We start from the raw sequence: 19538 nt of genomic DNA on the forward strand, positions 1-19538 counted from the left end.
CTCCGTGACGTCTACTGGCTCACCGGCCAACCCTGGACGAATCAATGCCTCTCTGGGCCAATGTGCTTTTATTAGCTCAACCAATGCATTGGCACTTTCAGCATGTTTTCACCCTATTTCATCCATGGATCCCGTAGCCTTTTTCTTTCCTAAATCGAATAGATCTTGTTTATTTTACACTGCGGGACTCAGGCAAGGGCCGTGAAATGAATCCTCCGTTTGTGTTGACACAATAATGGGCCTTTCAGACCAGGTGCTGCTGACATCTGAAACGACAGATCATTTTTGTCCATGGTTAGAAGCGATGAAAAACAAAACCATCACCGTATACGTGAGGATTGAGGGATGAATTGATAGATGGATGGATGGATGGATGATGAATGGATGATGAATGGATGGATGGTGAGGGTTAGCACAACAGTGGACAGGGATGATAAAGGCAAACATTACTCGAAACGCTGATGAATTACATCTCGTATCGGCGTCTCTTGGTTACAGCCTACTGGGAAAATGGGTGCAATGAGCTCCATCATATTGTTGCGATTAAGGCTGAACTGTGAAGGGAAGAGTGACAGTTTCAGAGAGCAGAGAGGGAGATAGAGCGTGAGAGAACAAAGAGAAAGAGAGAGATAGAAGAGATAAGAGAGTAATGAGGAAGAAATAGAGAGGCGAGACAGTGTGATCGAAGGGGGGGAAGAGAGAGAGGAAAAGAGGAAAGTAGAGAGAGAAAATGACAAGAGATTGAGTAGGGGGGGGAGAGAGAGAGCAAGATTCAACAGCTCCTGCTGTCATCACATCAAACTTTGTACAAATCAGAAGGTCGACTTCTAATCTTACCTGACTCCGTCATTGCTTACTTGAACATTATAGTGTTGAAATGTTAAAGCATGTCATATTCTCTGTGTTGGTTAGATTAGACGTGGTGTGATCCAGTGGGATGTTTAACAGACTTCCTCATAATCACATTGTAAGACAGAGGTAGTTTGTAAGAGAAAACAGCAAGAGATTCTAGATTGAAACATTGAATATCCTTGAGGTGCAGTCGACCTGTATGCTTTTTGGATCTGGAAATCTCTCTGGTTTGCTTTAAACAAATCGTGTTTCAACCACTCTCACATTGTTATATTGTTGTCTACCTATGTACTAGCTTAGGAATGAAATCTGGGTCCAATGTGATCTGAGATGTAACACACCCACCCACACACACACACACACACACACACACACACACACACACACACACACACACACACACACACACACACACGCACACACTTCATTCAGGTCTGCTGTATGGATCAGACTAAGCCACATTCCTTCTCCCATCTCTTCATTCCTGATCATAACCAGACACAATACGACTTGTTTTCCAAAGCTCTGTCTGCGGTTCTCAATTCTGCTGACAGACTTTGAAAAAAAGAAGAAAAGAAACGAACAAAGGGCCGAGGAATAAGAATATGTGAAACTGCGGCGCGAAGCAGAAACGCATCGGCTCTGTGATGGCTTTATGGTGTATCGCTTGGTTCCTGTACGGACCTGATGGTGGTTCGTCTTTGAAAGGAAGGGGACTGATGGGTGTGTGATGGCTTTGTGGTCCGTCTGGGAAATAAGGCACATCTGTCATTGTGAGGCTGATGGACACGACATATGTGTGTTATTGTGTCTTTTTCTGTCATATATATTCTATGTTATAGATGATCTGAATAAGAAGACGCAGAAGAAGTAGGGAGAGCAAAACTAAACAAAATACAGGAAATGTATAATATACCCTGAAAACCTGCCATATGATATTTATTGTGCTGGTGCCAGTATACTTTTACATGCAAATAATTCTGTAATCCAAAAACAACATTTGGCAAGCATTTGTAAAACCTTTTATTCCGAGCCACCTTAATTCATTAAATCACACAGTTCAAAGTTTAGAAACTTTTAGAAACTTCTGAGGGTTTCTGTGAAGTATATTAAAGGGCAAGATGGAGGAAAGAGAGGAAGACCTAGAGGGAGAGGGAGAGAGAGAGAGAGACGGATAGAGAAGGATAGAGAAGGATAGACAGACAGAGTGAGAGAGAGAGAGAGAGAGAGAGAGAGAGAGAGAGAGAAAAAGAGAGACAGAGGGAGAAACACAGAGAGAGAGAGAGAGAGAGAGAGAGAGAGAGAGAGAGAGATAGATAGAGAAGGATAGATAGACAGAGAGAGAGAGAGAGAGAGAGAGAGAAAGTCCCATAGAACTAAGGTGCCAAGTATGGCAATAAAAAGGCCCGCATAAAATGGAAGCCTGTATTCCGAACGGCCCATAGAGAGGTGTTAAGCTAGTTCCAGTATGCCGTGGGCTTAGCTGACCACTGCAGCTTCTATCCTCATCTCAAATGAATCTCTAGTCCTTCTCTTGTGGATACTTGCCCTGACTCTGCCAGGGCACATGTCCGGGTCTTCATGTGTCAGCAGACCTCAGGCCCGCTGAGGCCATTAACACGCAATGTCCTCAGTTGTCATTTAAAGCATATCTACTGTAGGCCTGTGAGGCTATATATTCCCAGTACAATACACTCTATTCCTGACTGTATTTGGCCACAAGGAAGGGTACTATGCAGTATTGCATTTTTTGGATTCACAAGAATATATGAAAGCTAGAAAAATAAATTAACACATTTTGTTGGTCACCCTTTATTTCCAGTTGCGGGGCTCTAGGAATATTTAGCCAATAAAAAGTATTTTAAAGTGCTTGTGACTAAGTCTCGGTCACTCCAGTGTCACCTCAAACTGTCAGCGAACCTCATATCTCCGGCACGCCTCCATCTTGAATGAGGCGGCGCACACCGCAGAGCTGGGGTTAGACAGTAGGCTGCAGTGTTGAGCCAGGATTGTCATAAGTCACTTCACTCAACTGCTGTTGGAGAAAGAGTAGGCCTAGGCCGTTGTTTGGAGAAAGTCACTGGTTACTTGCAATGCAAGGCTGAATAAAAACAATTCTTTGCGCAAGAAACATTAGGCCTATGAAGGCTATTGCTTTATCTCAACATGTGTTTTTCAATAACCTTGTGACTCTGTTTGAGCTTGAATTTGGTAAAATATTAATAATATTTAACACATGAGGTATCTTGGTATATATAAAGACGAAATACCAAATGCAAAGGAGTCTTTTCATTTCCCAGTTTTCAAACTCCAGGTTTCATATTTCAGAAGGAGGATTAGGGCGCCTTAAGGTATAAACAGACCCTAACGAACCCCAACACTAACCCTTATACTAACCCTTATACTAACCCCAACCCTTTAAGCAACACTAACCCGTTTACTACCCCTTTTACCAACACTAAACCTCATATTAACCCCAACCCGGTTTACCAACACTAACCCTTACTAACCCCAACCCTTTTACCAACACTAACTCTTATACTAACCTTAACCCTTATACTAACCCTAACCTGTTTACCAACACTAAGCCTTATATTAACCTAAATCCTTTTACTAACACTATCCCTATTAGTAGCCCATACCCCATTTCTGACACTAACCCTTGTCATAAAGTAACAATATAACCCTATTAGTGCAAAGAAGCCCTCAGACATTTGCATTACTGCATTGCACTTTGAGATCGGTCGACTTGTTGGTTCACATTTCCCACAACTTGTGAAACCTGCAGAACCATCCGATAAGATCCCCACGATAATCTCATGACTTTTCGGGGTCAACAGGAAATAGCATTAGTACACCACAAGAAGCTGATTAATTAAGACGAAGATTGCAGATAAACAAATGCATTGCGGCCTCAGAATTCTTCATATACGTTCTGCTCACTGATGGGATTGTAACATTATGCATACTCACACCATCAGGCGTGTTTGATAACAATAAATGTTAAGCAACTTAACTCATCTGAAACGGTTGACACTTGTAACTTGGTAGCTAGTAGATATATTGTCTTGGAGAATTCTCCTCTACCTGACAAGAGAGCTTAAAATATATAATCGCAGCGCTTGTAAAATCTAACTGTCCATTTCAAAGGACTCCCCCTGTGGTTTATCCTCTGTGCCAGTTGAGAATCCCCAGCTAAAGCATACAGCTAAGGCATACTTCTTAGAACTTGATGAGGTGCTGAGAGTCCTCCTCCCATCTTCAGAGTACCGTAACCATGCAGGAGCCATCCTGAGAGAAAGCTCTATGGAAAAATAACGACACTGACAAGACCTAACTCAGGCTAAACAGTCTCAAAAAATTCCATTAATAAACGAGGGAAATGTATTTCGCAGGAATTCATCAGAAGACACATCATTTAATTGCTTTTGCATCCATCGTCACTCCCAACTTTGAACAATCAACCGAGTTCCAACTGGTTCAGCTTGCCAAGGAACGCTTGAGACTGGAACTCTGTTGCTGTTTGTCTGTTTCCGGACCAGCATAATCACTGGACCACTGATACTTAATGCAGCTGTTCTGGAGAAAACACAAGCCCACCACTTGGTTTGTAATTAGCCTACCTTGAAAAGAGACTAATGATGATTGGAGACTGGCAAGGAGTTAAAAGAGGAAATAAATTAGAACAAATGGGCAAAATATGGAGATAAATATAGTTGACGTGAATTAATTTTGCTTGTATGCTAGGCTTTAGGCTGACCATTATATATGAACAAAAATATTACATAACCTAGGCAGTCCTGTTTTCCATGTGAAAACAATAAAAATCTACAATGGGATACATTACTTCCAAGCTAAGAATAGCAATGATCAAAACACTGTAAAATATGTTAGTTGAACGTTGTTTTTTTCAGTTCATAAACTAAACTGAAATAATAATTTGACCATTCTGAATACCGTTTAGTATTTGATTAGGTTGCAACTCAATTACCCCCCCCCATTTTCAATATTTTTGCTCACTTTTCTGGCAGTAAAGACAAGCAGCGAATAAAATAAGCAGCTGTGTATTTTCTTTATCAGATGAAAATGGAGGAAAGGCGATATAGCTTCAAACATAAACAACCAATCAATCAAGGATCAATTTCTTCCTTTCTGATTAAATCCTGACCAAACAGTGCACTGATCTTTTTAAATGGATCTCCCAGAATTACTGCTACAGAAAGCTACAGACTGTTGTGTCAGGAATCACTCATGTCATTGATTTAACCAGCTAGTGTGTAAAATGGTAATACAATTTAGTTTGGCGGTATGGTGTCACTCTTTTCTTGTGCTCCCTGCTGTAGGATTTAAAGCATGACACAGAGATGTCAGACACAGAATACCGAAGCAGGAGGAGGCTGGGATGGGGATGGTGGGCGAAATTCACCTCAGCACACTTCATTTTGGAGAGTGAGTGTTTGAGATGGAAGGTCTAAATTGACCACCTATCAGTGTATGTGTGTTTGAGTGGACCTCATTAGCTGTCAGCTGATAGGGGGCGCATGGCTAGAGTGTCCTGTCAGAATGAGCCAAGCTTGTTTATGTCAAGCTGTTGGAATCACCAAAGCCTGACCCTGGGAGAACAAAACAAAGTGGGATAGAGGTGGGGGCACCAGAAATCAACATTTGCAGCAAGGAAAGCGATTGACTTGTAATCAGTCTGGGAGCGACTGTTGGACCCAGCGCTTGTGTTCTGGTGAAGGGGGGACTGATTGTTATGCTGTGTTCCCGTCTGGGTCCTGTTCCCCCTGTCTGGGTTTAGTGCGCAATAATAATTTGACATAGAATATAACAACAACAAAAATATTACATCGATTTAAAAATGATTGTATGGCTTCTGCAAAAAGGAAAATCAGTCTATTAAATGATACGGTTGGAGCTGCGACCATAGCAACGTTCTGTTATTCATAGCAGAGGTCTGCTTTTCAGAAACAGCAGACCGTAGAACGGCGTGATGGACCAATCAGAATCAAGTATTCAAAATAGCCTTGTAATAAAAGAATATTATCGTTGTGTTATGGTTCCATTACCTTTAATGAAATGCTGAGGGTTACATGAGGAGGTTGTGTGCAAATGCGGATGGTCGGAGCACATACAGGCCTACACACACGCATGCACAAACACACACACACACACACACAGATATAATTGATTGATGCTTATATACATATATGTCCCCTCCACCCTTCGTATCAAAGCTGATTTCCTACAGAATCTTGAGATGAACAAGTCATACGTTTTTGTGACGTTAGAACCCTTCAGATGCCCTCTCCTTCGTTGTCTCCCGCCCTCCCAGTCTTTCTTCTCCGGTGCCAAATACCTGCTTTCTTCTTTCAACGACCCAGTGCCAAAATAGCCAGAATTCCTCAGTGTGTCTGAGCGCCCCTCCTCCCTACACTCCCCACAGGTCTTAGCTTGATGCGCTCTGATCTAACATACTCAAACCGGAGGTTTTTCATGTGCTGCAATAGAAAATATGTGTTCTCCCTCACTACATATCTCTGATACTGACAGTATGGTATATTGCCCAATATGAAACACAATATCAAAGTTAAAATCAAGAGGAAAATAGAAAAAAAGTCCCCCAATATCTTTGAAGAGAATACTGATAACAGACACTATTACCACATGCCCAGGATATGTGCAAACCGGCAGACATTTTCTTGAGAATTTGTAAGCAGTGTAAAGGTAAAATGGAAGCGAGGTGTCAGGGCTGAATGAGTCTCATTAAAAAATATCTGTATTAAAGGTATTGAGGCACAGTGCCTTTGGGTGATCCATAATTACATTCCTGACTCCCACCCGTCTCACCTAGACAGAGCGAAACCCACATCTTAATATTATTCATGAAGTCCCTTTCAGAACTCAAAAGAGACGAGAGACCCTTCTATGACAACTACAACCCAATATACCCCAAATAGTCCCAACAAAACACTTGGCCACCGCTACAACATCTGGACCTTTCCTTGCCCTATCTTCTTGTGCAGGGGAGCAGTGACATCTAAATGTATGGATCATCTTCCTCTACCTATTTATGACGGTTGACCACTATTTGGCCCTGCATGGAAGGAGCTGATGCATTGCGTCCTGCTCCCAGAACGCTGTAACACACATCTCTATGCGATACCCCTTCCAAAGTCTATTTTTGCACTGTTGACTTACATGTTCGGCTTTGAAAGCTTTTCTCTGTGGTCAGACCTCTTGATCTGTCTGGCCAAACAGGCGGATGAGAGATTGACCAAGGTCTATTTCCCATAAATACATAATGGCTTGGTTGTAGGATTTTCGGTCAGACCTGCAATGAAGGATTGTATTTCCAGACACTGTGTGCGTGGGTGTATATGTGCACATGTGTATGTGTGCATGAGCATGTGTGTGTGTGTGTGTGTGTGTGTGTGTGTGTGTGTGTGTGTGTGTGTGTGTGTGTGTGTGTGCTTTAGTTTGCGTGCATGAATAAGAGAGCATTGGGCACGCCAGAGGCACTTGTCCAACCGTCATTATTTGCAGGGTTAATATGATGAACATGTTTCATCCAGCTTTCTATCACCTCAATTGAAAACAGATAATCAACTCTAGACTTCTAGACAGTCTCGGCCCTCCCCAATATTGTTATTATATCTCTGTTGTCTAACATACCAATTTGCAGTCAGCCTTGTGTGTTTACTATGCAAACAAATGTAGACCCCTCATATTAAGATAACCTTTCGAATAAAAAAATTGGCTGATAAAAATACTCTTGACTCAGTTCTTTGTAATCCTGTCCATATTCTTTTTAATAAAAAGAAAATGCTAATGAATCTGTTGAAAGTTTAAAGACTTTACAGTGGAAAAAAGAAATGAGAAGGGAGAGGACCTCCCCATCCCTGTTTTATATTGGTCTAAACCTGATACATATGAATATGAATCCCACGGCTGAGCCGCAGGACTCCATATGGTTTTTGGATTGAGATTTTTCGAGCAGAACAGTAGAAGCAGAAAAAAAGGCAAGCTCTGACATAATTTACGTCCTTCAAGCCACAGGCATATGATTGTTCCTATATTCTTGCTCTTTCCCAGTCCAACGATTTAATTTAACTAGGGAGTCTCGCTTTCTGGCAGCTGAATTGCAACTGCGGTTTGCTTTGTTAATTTCTTACAATCCATCATCATCTCGCCAGTCACATAGTCAATTGGATTGGTTTTTCGGTCCCTGGTTGCAGCTCCAACTAATCTGTCCCACCAGTGCCTATGAAGAACCTAGCGATGTACAGAACACTTGGCTGTGTGGTCAACAGTGGGCGTACGGTTGGTACGGCATTTCATGTGACTTCAGCAGCACAGAGCTGGTGCTCTATCCCTTAGAAACCACGAGGAGAGTGATTTGGTGAACCACCGGGCCGTGATGGAGATGAGCTGTTTGGGAAGGACTTCACTTGTAGCTGCAATGGACTCTCAGTCTATCGTCTCCAGGGGCTGTAACATACTTGAAAGAAATCCAAGTGTCTCACACGCACACCAGAGCTATAGCAATATACTAAAAGGGTGAATATGTCAGTTCCGTCCTTACGTCCGTACTTCCCAACCTGCACTTACTGTGAGAAAATGGTTTGATTGACTGCCATTTGATCCGCTGGCTAAGATTGAAACTACAACATCCTCACCCCATTAACATTGTGTCAACCTAGCCCACACGGTTTATTTTACACCAAACTATGTTTAATTAATGTAGAAATATTCAAGTTCGTGACTTGGCCAAGGTCACTTAAGTGAAATCTCAGATCCCACCCGAAAACCACTCTACCATTTCCATTCTGACTCCCGTGACTCTCTCCCAGCTGTACAAATAGGCCCTTGAGAACTTGAACATTAAGTAATATTATTAAAGACAGAGCAGGAGTGAAGGGAGCAACTGAGACCATCAGATACCCTCTCCGCACCTCATTGGCTCTCCCCATTCAAAACCCTTCTTAGGTTCTCGTGGTTGTAAGTCACATTGGTGCTTCAGTAGGAGTGTGTTATCTATATGTATCAGGATTCATCATTTCAGGGTCAAATCGTGCTTGTTGCATGCATCTTTCCACCAGAGACACATTGCAGGGAAACTCTACAACGCCCGCAAGGAAGTGAGAAAACCCACATGACTCTTCCTTTGTGGTTTCATTTGTAAGTTATCTAGAAAAGCAGAAAAAATATCTAAGTTTTTATCAGTCAAGTGTCGAAACTAATTTACCAAAATTTTCCATTACATGTCAACACCCTTTGAGGTTCAAATACCGTTTATTAAATCCACCAGAAGTCCACCAGAGTGTCAATGACCTCCTCCATAGCAGAGCTGTTTGCTGGCTATTTCTTATGTAGAGCATTTTGTATCTCAAACCATCACTTTGGTTTATTATTGCTGTTTCGTTCCTTTTCTTATTTAATTAACATGTGATTTGCCCTTGGATTTATGCTCCTTTCATGGCAGTATTTCTATGGTTGCTGGCTAATCCCTCTCGTAGTCCCAAGCCCCCAGGCAACTCATAATGATGAGGGGCTATAGGTGAGGGCTGGACCTCCCAGAACCATACCTGTTAGTCCAATCACGACCCTACGGATCCAGGGGAGAAGATTCAAAAACATTTGGTCAAGTTTTTTTTTTCTTCTATTCCAACTAGACCAACCCCTTTAGTGCCATTTATGTTTTATTCCATGACAGCCCTGCAGTCATAAGCCTTTTCAATTAATGTGATTGCCTGCTTGATATGTGTGGCAGCTTGGGCAGTAGAGGATGTCTGGTTTATGCAGCCTCACCTGGCTGAGTCTGACTGGACTCTGGGGCTCGGGGACGCTGCACACCTGTTGCACACACACTCAGGGAGCGATCTCCAGCATGGCAGTGGAGCACCCTTGCCATGTTCATTACATTCAAAACTTCAAATAAACCTGTTTCAGTGTGGCAGCCACCTAGGTTCCATGTAGCAGGGAAATTGCTACGATATGGAATAAGAATAATATGATTAAATAGAAATATACAAATTGAAATAGAAATAGTGATATTTTATATGCTTGTCTGAATAATCCTTCTCTACTCCATGAAGTCTGCATATTCTGCATACCTTTTTGGAGGGCCTTGGGTAACTTTCACATTCACTTCCATGGACCCCAGTTCCTAACAAACCCTGCTGTCTATTAAACTTGATCATGTCAGATTGATGTTACCTCAGAATCCCAAGGACAGACTAAGAGGCTCCTGAAAAGAGAACTATAACTTGGTATGTGTGTGTTTTATCCAGGCTGTTTTTACTGCAGGGATATGACTGATATAAACATGTGTGTATGTGTGCAGGCATGTACTATCGGGTTTCAAGATCAATTGAGCTGTGCTGAGAAATGATACATTCGATCACATCCTGTTTCCCCTTCTCTGACTTTAATAAGTTCCAGTGAAAGTAAGGGTATTGTCAGTTGTACAGCAGAGCTCTTGCTGACAGCACACTCATCACCATGGCGCTGCACAATACCTGGGTGGTCCTGATGCTGGTCCTCTGCCTTCGTGGTCAAGGTAAGAAGATCATTACTGTATTAGTAGTTTGATTCATTCATTGAATCGATTTACAAAGAAGGTGGACACAGCCTGATGTGTGTACATCCCCTTCATTTTGGGATCTTTTTTACTTCTCCAGTTCAAACAAAGGAAATCATCGGGTTACGCCCAGCTGTCCCTAATACTAGACCCTACATGGTGCTTTTGGAAAGGAGAATGTGGAAAAACGAAACCAAATTTTGTGACGGCTTCCTGATCAACAATGAGTTTGTGGTGACAGCAGCTCACTGCGAAGCCCGGTGAGGTTCTTTACTGACTGATCTGCAGGACAACAACACTGTGCTGATTTGACCTATGGTTGCAACAATTGTATCAATTATACCTTTGTGTCCCAGTATCTATTACGTCTATTTAGGTCTTCACAAGTTCATCAATAATCAAACTCCGAAGGGTATTAAAGTGAGACGAGTAATTCCACATGAGGAGTTCAATAAAACAACAAGATACAACGACTTGATGTTACTGCAGGTAAGCATATAGCAGGTCACCTATGTTTGGTTGATCATTAATCCACCTTTATGTTATGTATGTACATTACGGTGACAATGCATTATTGTTTAGACACTAACCAGTCTACCCCCCCCCCCCCCCCTTCTTCTCAAGTTAAGTGAGAAGGTGAACTTCACTAAACATGTCAGACCGATTAATTTAGCAAGCCGAAGTGATCACCTGCCTCAACGCTGTATAGTCTCTGGCTGGGGATTTACTAGCAAAGACAATCAGAACTTGGTCAGCGAGATGAGGGAAGTTAATTTGACACTTGAGAAGGATACAAGCTGTCCTGAGCCCCATGCATTCTTCTCCCTTGGAGAAATAGGACCTTCACACGTGAGTGACAAAAATATTTCTCATGTTTTTTTATTGATACTGGCCTGCTTGTACGCGAGTCAAAAGTAGACCCAAAAGCAATCAGTGAAATACAATTATATTCAGTGTTTGCTTGTTCATTTCCGAAACTGTTGAAACTGTAACCTTTTTATGTGTGATTACAGGGAGACTCTGGTGGTCCGCTTGTTTGTGAAGGGGAAGTGGCGTACGGTGTTGTGTTACATGGCAAAATACCATGCCCCCCCTACAAATATCAAGTTTTCATTAAAATCTCAGACTATCTTCGTTGGATTGTAAACCACATGACGCAAAAATTGGATCCAGAATGTCATCGTTAATATGCTCATGCTTTGTGAACCATGTTGATGAATAAATGGTTGCTCCACAAACCACATTCCAAATTCCTCATTGAATAAGAAAATAAAAAGGATCTAAAACTTATCAGGATAGCATACATTTTTTGTTTTGTGTGCGTGTACATGTTTGTGTCTAGGCAATTTTTCTAAGGCATCCTAACCTAGTGAAGAATGTGTCATACCTAAATAATAATCGGGATATTTTGACATTCTTGATCAACTGATTTGAATAAGTTGGTTATCTTTAAGAAGAAACGGCTACCTCGCGTACATGCGTTTGATGACCTTAATTAGTTTGCATTATAAAGACCAAAGAAATCAATTCATTCCCTCATGACATATTTAGCTATTTTCTGGATTTTACATAATAATCAAATAGCTGACATTGAAATCATTGAAATGATTAAATTCCTGTAGAATAGTTACGCTGCTTATGAGCCCCAACTGCAGTGTAAAGGAACGTTTGAATCTGGCTTGGTTTAATATAAAAGGCATGTTTGCATGTGCACCATCAAATGTAATAAAACAAAATTGAATTGACACTAATAGACCTCAAATGTCCATAATGTTGGGTGAGGATGGTTGCCTATGAAACACGTAATCTGGAAAACAAAGAAAAGGCTAAAAGAAGCAACTCATGACCAAGAAACATTTGTAAGGGATTTTATTTTGGAAATAAACAAAATGGAAGCTGCACAAAAAAATTACAATTCTTTGATTTTCGAAACAAGTTCAGAGAAAAAACAGAACGAACCAAAATGGACAGTGAACCAATTAACTAGTGCTTTGTATGAATTTTTGGACTACTAAGAAAAACGTCTTTAAAAGTGTTTTTATTTCCACGTCCTCTTGCAGTCCCACAGAATGTGAAAATAAGGACAGTGATGAATTCCCCTTCTTTATTACGCATGAACTATGCATGAACCAACGTGTGCGTGGGCCAGAGCCATGGAGATCAAACACTATAAAGTGACGCATAACTTGAAACGTTACTTTAAAATGAATTGAGGCATAACATAAAACATGTTTCTTAAGATCAATTATAAAAATAAGACTGCTTGATGGGTACTCATCCAGGACTGCTCTATATTTATAGAATTGGTTTAATAGTTTAGAATAATATAATGAGAAATATTGATATTAATGCATTTTATATTCTATTTCTTTACATCAATTTCAACCATTTTCCTTTGTATTCATTTGACACATGATTTGAAAGATAAACTGACTGTACACCATCAACTGAACTAAAACTGGCTAGATAATGAACTGATGATAAATACATACTACAATACTTTATTACAATTAACGATGCCTACACTACAATATAAGTACAGACATTATAAGCTGAGATTAAAGTCTACAACCTATACTGAGTACTAAGAACTACCTACTGTGAGAAATTGAATGGCTTGTCTGAATAATCCTCTTATTCTACGTGGAGTCTGATGTATTCTGCATGCCTTTTGGAGGGCCACGGCTAACCTTCACATTCACTTCTATGGACCCCAGTTTCTAACAAACCCTGCTGTCTATTAAACTTGATCATGTCAGAATGATTTTACCTCAGAGTCCCAAGGACAGGCTTAGAGGCTCCTGAATAGAGAACTATAACTTGGTATGAAGTATTGCAAAAGGCCAGTTGTTCCTGGAGAGATATGACAGAGGTAATTCATGACCATCTGAAGTTATTTTGAGCTGTGATTACTTCTAATTCAAGTCGCTAGGCAAAAGAAGACATGTATACCATGAATGAAGATTAATTCAACTTTGTGTAGAAAAAAGTGGCTACGCCCTTACAGGGATTGTGTTGTCAGTGAGGTTCACACAATTTCATTCGACCACATCCTGTTTGCTATTCTCTGATTTTAATAAGTTCCAGTGAAAGTAATGGTATTGTCAGTGGTACAGCAGAACTCTTGCTGACACCACACTCATCACCATGGCGCTGCACAATACCTGGGTGGTCCTGATGCTGGTCCTCTGCCTTCGTGGTCAAGGTAAGAAGATCATTACTGTATTAGTAGTTTGATTCATTCATTGAATCGATTTACAAAGAAGGTGGATACAGCCTGATGTGTGTACATCCCCTTCATTTTGGGATCTTTTTTACTTCTCCAGTTCAAACAGGGGAAATTATCGGGGGACACCCAGCTGTCCCTCATAGTAGACCCTACATGGTGCTTTTGGAAATGAAAATGTGGAAAAATGAAACCAAATTTTGTGACGGCTTCCTGATCAACGATGAGTTTGTGGTGACAGCAGCTCACTGCCAGGCCCGGTGAGGTTCTTTACTGACTGATCTGCAGGACAACAACACTGTGCTGATTTGACCTATGGTTGCATAAGAACAGCCTGTTCTACTGTAGTCAAGGAACTGTTTCTTTGCATTTGGTCTCCCTCAAAGTGCTCAGCCCAATGTATAGATATGCTACTGGGACCTAGAAGGGCCTAAGCAACAATAGGACTCACAGAAGTTAGCAGTTGTTTATTTTGACTTTTTAATTTGATTTCGTAATCAGGTTATTGGCCTGTAATTGCATAGCCCAATGTCTAATACAATTTGTTAACAATTGTATCAATTATACCTTTGTGCCCCAGTATGTATTACGTCTATTTAGGTCTTCACGAGTTGATCACTAATCAAACTCTGAAGCGTATTACAGTGAGACGAGAAATTCCACATGAGGAGTTCAATAAAAGAACAGGATACAACGACTTGATGTTACTGCAGGTAAGCATATAGCAGGTCACCTATGTTTGGTTGATCATTAATCCACCTTTATGTTATGTATGTACATTACGGTGACAATGCATTATTGTTTAGACACTAACCAGTCTACCCCCCCCCCCCCCCCTTCTTCTCAAGTTAAGTGAGAAGGTGAACCTCACTAAACATGTCAGACCGATTAATTTAGCAAGCCGAAGTGATCACCTGCCTCAACGCTGTATAGTCTCTGGCTGGGGATTTACTAGCAAAGACAATCAGAACTTGGTCAGCGAGATGAGGGAAGTTAATTTGACACTTGAGAAGGATACAAGCTGTCCTGAGCCCCATGCATTCTTCTCCCTTGGAGAAATAGGACCTTCACACGTGAGTGACAAAAATGTTACTCATGTTTATTTATTGATACTGGCCTACTTGTACACGAGTCAAAAGCAGACCCAAAAGCAATCAGTGAAATACAATTATATTCAGTGTTTGCTTGTTCATTTCCGAAACTGTTGAAACTGTAACCTTTTTATGTGTGATTACAGGGAGACTCTGGTGGTCCACTTGTTTGTGAAGGGGAACTGGCGTACGGTGTTGTGTCACGTGGCAGTCAATCATGCCACCCCTACAAATATAACGTTTTTATTAAAATCCCAGACTATCTTGGTTGGATTGTAAGCCACCTGATGCAAAAGTGAATCCAGCATGTCATCGTTAATATGCTCATGCTTTGTGAACCATGTTGATGAATAAATGGTTGCTCCACAAACCACATTCCGAATTCCTCATTGAATGAGAAAATAAAAAGGATCTAAAACTTATCAGGATAGCATACATTTTTTGTTTTGTGTGCGTGTACATGTTTGTGTCTATGCAATTTTTGTAAGGCATCCTAACCTAGTGAAGAATGTGTCATACCTAAATAAAAATCGGGATATTTTGACGTTCTTGATCAACTGATTTGAATAAGTTGGTTATCTTTAAGAAGAAACGGCTACCACACGTACATGCGTTTGATGACCTTAATTCGTTTGCATGATAAAGACCAAAGAAATCAATTCATTCCCTCATGACATATTTAGCTATTTTCTGGATTTTACATAATAATCAAATAGCTGACATTGAAATCATTGAAATGATTAAATTCCTGTAGAATAGTTACGCTGCTTATGAGCCCCAACCGCAGTGTAATGGAACGTTTGAATCTGGCTTGGTTTAATATAAAAGGCATGTTTACATGTGCACCATCAAATGTAATAAAACGAAATTGAATTGACACTAATAGACTAAACATTTCCAAAAGCACCATGTAGGGTCTACTAAACAAAGAAAAGGCTAAAAGACGCAACTCATGACCAAGAAACATTTGTAAGGGATTTTATTTTGGAAATAAACAAAATGTAAGCGGCACAAAAAGGACAGTGAACCAATTAACTAGTACTTTGTATGAATTTTTGGACTACTAAGAAAAACGTCTTTAAAAGTGTTTTTATTTCCACGTCCTCTTGCAGTCCCACAGAATGTGAAAATAAGGACAGTGATGAATTCCCCTTCTTTATTACGCATGAACTATGCATGAACCAACGTGTGCGTGGGCCAGGGCCATGGAGACCAAACACTATAAAGTGACGCATAACTTGAAACGTGTTGCTTTAAAATGAATTGAGGCATAACATAAAACATGTTCTCTTAAGATCAATTATAAAAATAAGACTGCTTGATGGGTACTCATCCAGGACTGCTCTATATTTATAGAATTGGTTTAATAGTTTAGAATAAAATAATGAGAAATATTTATATCAATGCATTTTATATTCTATTTCTTTACATCAATTTCAACCATTTTCCTTTGTATTCATTTGACACATGATTTGAAAGATAAACTGACTGTACACCATCAACTGAACTAAAACTGGCTAGATAATGAACTGATGATAAATACATACTACAATACTTTATTCCAATTAAAGTTGCATACACCACATACGGTATGAGTACAGACATTACAAGCTGGAATTAAAGTCTGCAACCTATACTGAGTACTAAGAACTATCTACTGTGAGAAATTTAATGGCTTGTCTGAATAATCCTCTTCTTCTACGTGGAGTCTGATATATTCTGCATGCCTTTTGGAGGGCCACGGCTAACTTTCACATTCAATTCTATGGACCCCAGTTTCTAACAAACCCTGCTGTCTATTAAATTTGATAATGTCAGAATGATTTTACCTCAGAGTCCCAAGGACAGACTTAGAGGCTCCTGAATAGAGAACTATAACTTGGTATGAAGAATTGCAAAAGGCCAGTTGTTACTGGAGAGATATGACAGAGGTAATACATGACCATCTGAAGTTATTTTGAACTGTGATTAATTGTAATTCATGTCGCTAGGCAAAAGAAGACATGCATACTATGAATGAAGATTAATTCAACTTTGTGTAGAATAAAGTGGCTACGCCCTTACAGGGATAGTGTTGTCAGTTTAGTTCACACAATCTCATTCAATCACATCCTGTTTCCCCTTCTCTGACTTTAATAAATATCAGTGAAAGTAAGGGTATTGTCAGTGGTACAGCAGAACTCTTGCTGACACCACACTCATCACCATGGCGCTGCACAATACCTGGGTGGTCCTGATGCTGGTCCTCTGCCTTCGTGGTCAAGGTAAGAAGATCATTACTGTATTAGTAGTTTGATTCATTCTTTGAATAGATTTACAAAGAAGGTGGATACAGCCTGATGTGTGTATATCCCCTTCATTTTGGGATCTTTTTTACTTCTACAGTTCAAACAGGGGAAATCATCGGGGGACGCAAAGCTGTCCCTCATAGTAGACCCTACGTGGTGCTTTTGGAAAGGAGAATGCTGAAGGACAAACCCAGATATTGTGACGGCTTCCTGATCAGCGATAAGTTTGTGGTGACAGCAGCTCACTGCCAGGCCCAGTGAGTTTCTTGACTGATCCACAGGACAACAACACTGTTCTGATTTCAGCTATGGTTCCACAAGTACAACAGGAACTTACAATCCAGAAGATAACTTGCAATATTCATTACTCAAAAGCTGTATTCATTCAATAACATGTGTTATTGGCCTATATCTGCACTATACGTTCAACTACAGGTTTTATAGAGCTTTTAGTTACGATCGCCATGTCTAATACAATTTGTTAACAATTGTATCAATTATACCTTTGTGTCCCAGTATCTATAACGTCTATGTAGGTCTTCATAAGTTCATCAATGATCCAACTCAGAAGGGCATTAAAGTGAGTAAAGCAATTCCACATGAGGACTTCAATAAAGAAACAATAATTAACGACTTAATGCTACTGCAGGTAAGCATATAGCATGTCACCTATGTTAGGTTGATCATGATTCCACCTTTATGTTAAAGAAATGATACATTATAGTGCCAATGCATTCTTGTTTTGACACTAACCAGTACATCCCCCCCCCCTTTCTTCAAAAGTTAAGTGAGAACGTAAACATCACAGAGCATGTCAGACCGATTAATTTAGCAAGCCGAGGTGATCAGCTGCCTCAAGGCTGTATAGTCTCTGGCTGGGGATATAGCGAAGAGAAGCCGGACGACATGGCCAGCGAGCTGAGGGAAGTTAATGTTACCCTTGCAAATCTTACACTCTCTGCTGAGCGCCATGCATACTTCTCCCTTGGAGAAATCGGACCTTCCCACGTAAGTGACAATATGATTATTCACATGTTTTTTTATTCATATCTGGCTACTGTTACACGAGTCAAAAGTAGACCCAAAATTAAACAGTGATGTACAATTATATTTCAGTGTTTCTTCAGAATCTGTTGGAGCAGTATGCAGTAACCTCCTTATGTGTGATTACAGGGAGACTCTGGTGGTCCACTTGTTTGTGATGGTGAAGTGGCGTACGGTGTTGTGTCAGGCGGCACAAAGAGCTTCACAATGTACACTAAAATCCCAGACTATCTTGGTTGGATTCAAGACCACATAAGGCAAAAGTGACACCAGAATGTCATCGTTAATATGCTCCTGCTTTGTGAACCATGTTGATGAATAAATCGCTGTTTCACACACCTGTCCTGATTCTCTCACCCCATGGAATGGGACACGTTGAAGGAGAAAATTAAAAGGAACTAAATCTTAGCAGAATAGCATACATTCTTTGTTTTCGTGTGTGTGTGTGAGTGTAAATGTTTGAGTGTATGTACTTTTTCTAATGCATCTAAACCTGGTTGAAACAAAGTCATCCCTGTTTAAAACTTGAATAACCTGTTAAGCCCTAGGCCTATTTCACAGGCCTCCTGCCCGAAATGACATGCCCAAAATTAATAGAGTATGCCTCCACAACTACAAGGGCTATATGAATAAAGTTGGGTTCAAAAAGAAGGTCACACCTGTGAGGTGGCTGCAGAAGTGTCAGAATCAATATAGATGTTACTGTGTCAGAGTAAATTCAGCTAGAACATAGTAAGAAATGTCAATTTTCGCCTAGAGAAAACACAATATTTAGAGTGAATACCACCTTGAAACTATGGGATAGTAGCCCAGAACCTTTAGGGAAACATATAACAACATCTGATGAGTACCCTGTTCCAGGATAAATGCTAATAAAGTGAATAAAGGGATTTTAGAGAGGTTTTAGTACAGGTAGGTCGAGGCGGACTAAATGGTGCCATTTGGGCACCATCAGTGTCATTTGACCTTTCTAACGTACCAGACTGTACAACTAATTTCATTTCAGTGACATATCACAATAGGTATTCATTCCATCCAAATTCAACAGATTTGACTTGTTTTGAAAATTCACCCAGACCTCTATACATTTCCCCAGTCAAAGAAAACCATACACTAAGGGCTGTCATGTCACTGCTGGAAGCAGTTCTTTTTGGAAGTGAAGCACAAAGGGACCTGGCACTTCCTGCAGTACAATTAATCTGTGTCCAGTTCTGGCAACAGCAAGTCACTGTCGTCAGACGAGGACTCCAGAGGGACTACAGTAGCCCCACTGTCGCTAGTAATGATAGCAAATGCCTCCGCCAAAGTATTGGTCTTTCTCCTGCCTGCCATTATTGATTTGAAAAGAATAACAAATGGAAAAAAAAGGCAAGAAAATACAAAGTAACTAGCAAACTACTAGCTAACTAGGAATGCAAACGTTGTAAGTGGCGTGTTGAATGAGCATATGTCTC

General features: G+C 40.5%; 1 protein-coding gene and 1 long non-coding RNA gene across 2 annotated transcripts; both read left to right on the forward strand.

Annotated features, from left to right (window-relative positions):
- Positions 1-10309: 10309 nt before the first annotated feature.
- Positions 10310-11678, forward strand: LOC307078134. The gene is made up of 5 exons (XR_013811973.1): positions 10310-10414; positions 10536-10695; positions 10792-10924; positions 11060-11284; positions 11449-11678. It is a non-coding gene; the product is annotated as an uncharacterized lncRNA (long non-coding RNA).
- A 1824-nt stretch (positions 11679-13502) lies between these two features.
- On the forward strand, positions 13503-18610 carry LOC307078319 (uncharacterized protein). The gene is made up of 10 exons (XM_079740062.1): positions 13503-13640; positions 13762-13921; positions 14242-14374; positions 14510-14734; positions 14899-15047; positions 16931-17016; positions 17138-17297; positions 17557-17689; positions 17824-18048; positions 18214-18610. The coding sequence occupies exons 1-10, from the start codon at positions 13583-13585 to the stop codon at positions 18349-18351; spliced, it is 1467 nt and encodes a 488-aa protein (XP_079596188.1). The 5' UTR covers positions 13503-13582; the 3' UTR covers positions 18352-18610.
- Positions 18611-19538: the final 928 nt, after the last annotated feature.

Source organism: Pollachius pollachius (assembly GCF_949987615.1).
Source record: "Pollachius pollachius genome assembly, chromosome: 7".
NCBI lineage: Eukaryota > Metazoa > Chordata > Actinopteri > Gadiformes > Gadidae > Pollachius > Pollachius pollachius.

Coding starts and splice junctions, on each gene's coding strand:
- LOC307078319 (XM_079740062.1), top strand. CDS start 13,583: ATGGCGCTGCACAATACCTGGGTGGTCCTGATGCTGGTCCTCTGCCTT. Junction 13,641..13,761: donor CCTCTGCCTTCGTGGTCAAG/GTAAGAAGATCA, acceptor TTACTTCTCCAG/TTCAAACAGGGGAAATTATC. Junction 17,298..17,556: donor GCAGCTCACTGCCAGGCCCA/GTGAGTTTCTTG, acceptor TTTGTGTCCCAG/TATCTATAACGTCTATGTAG.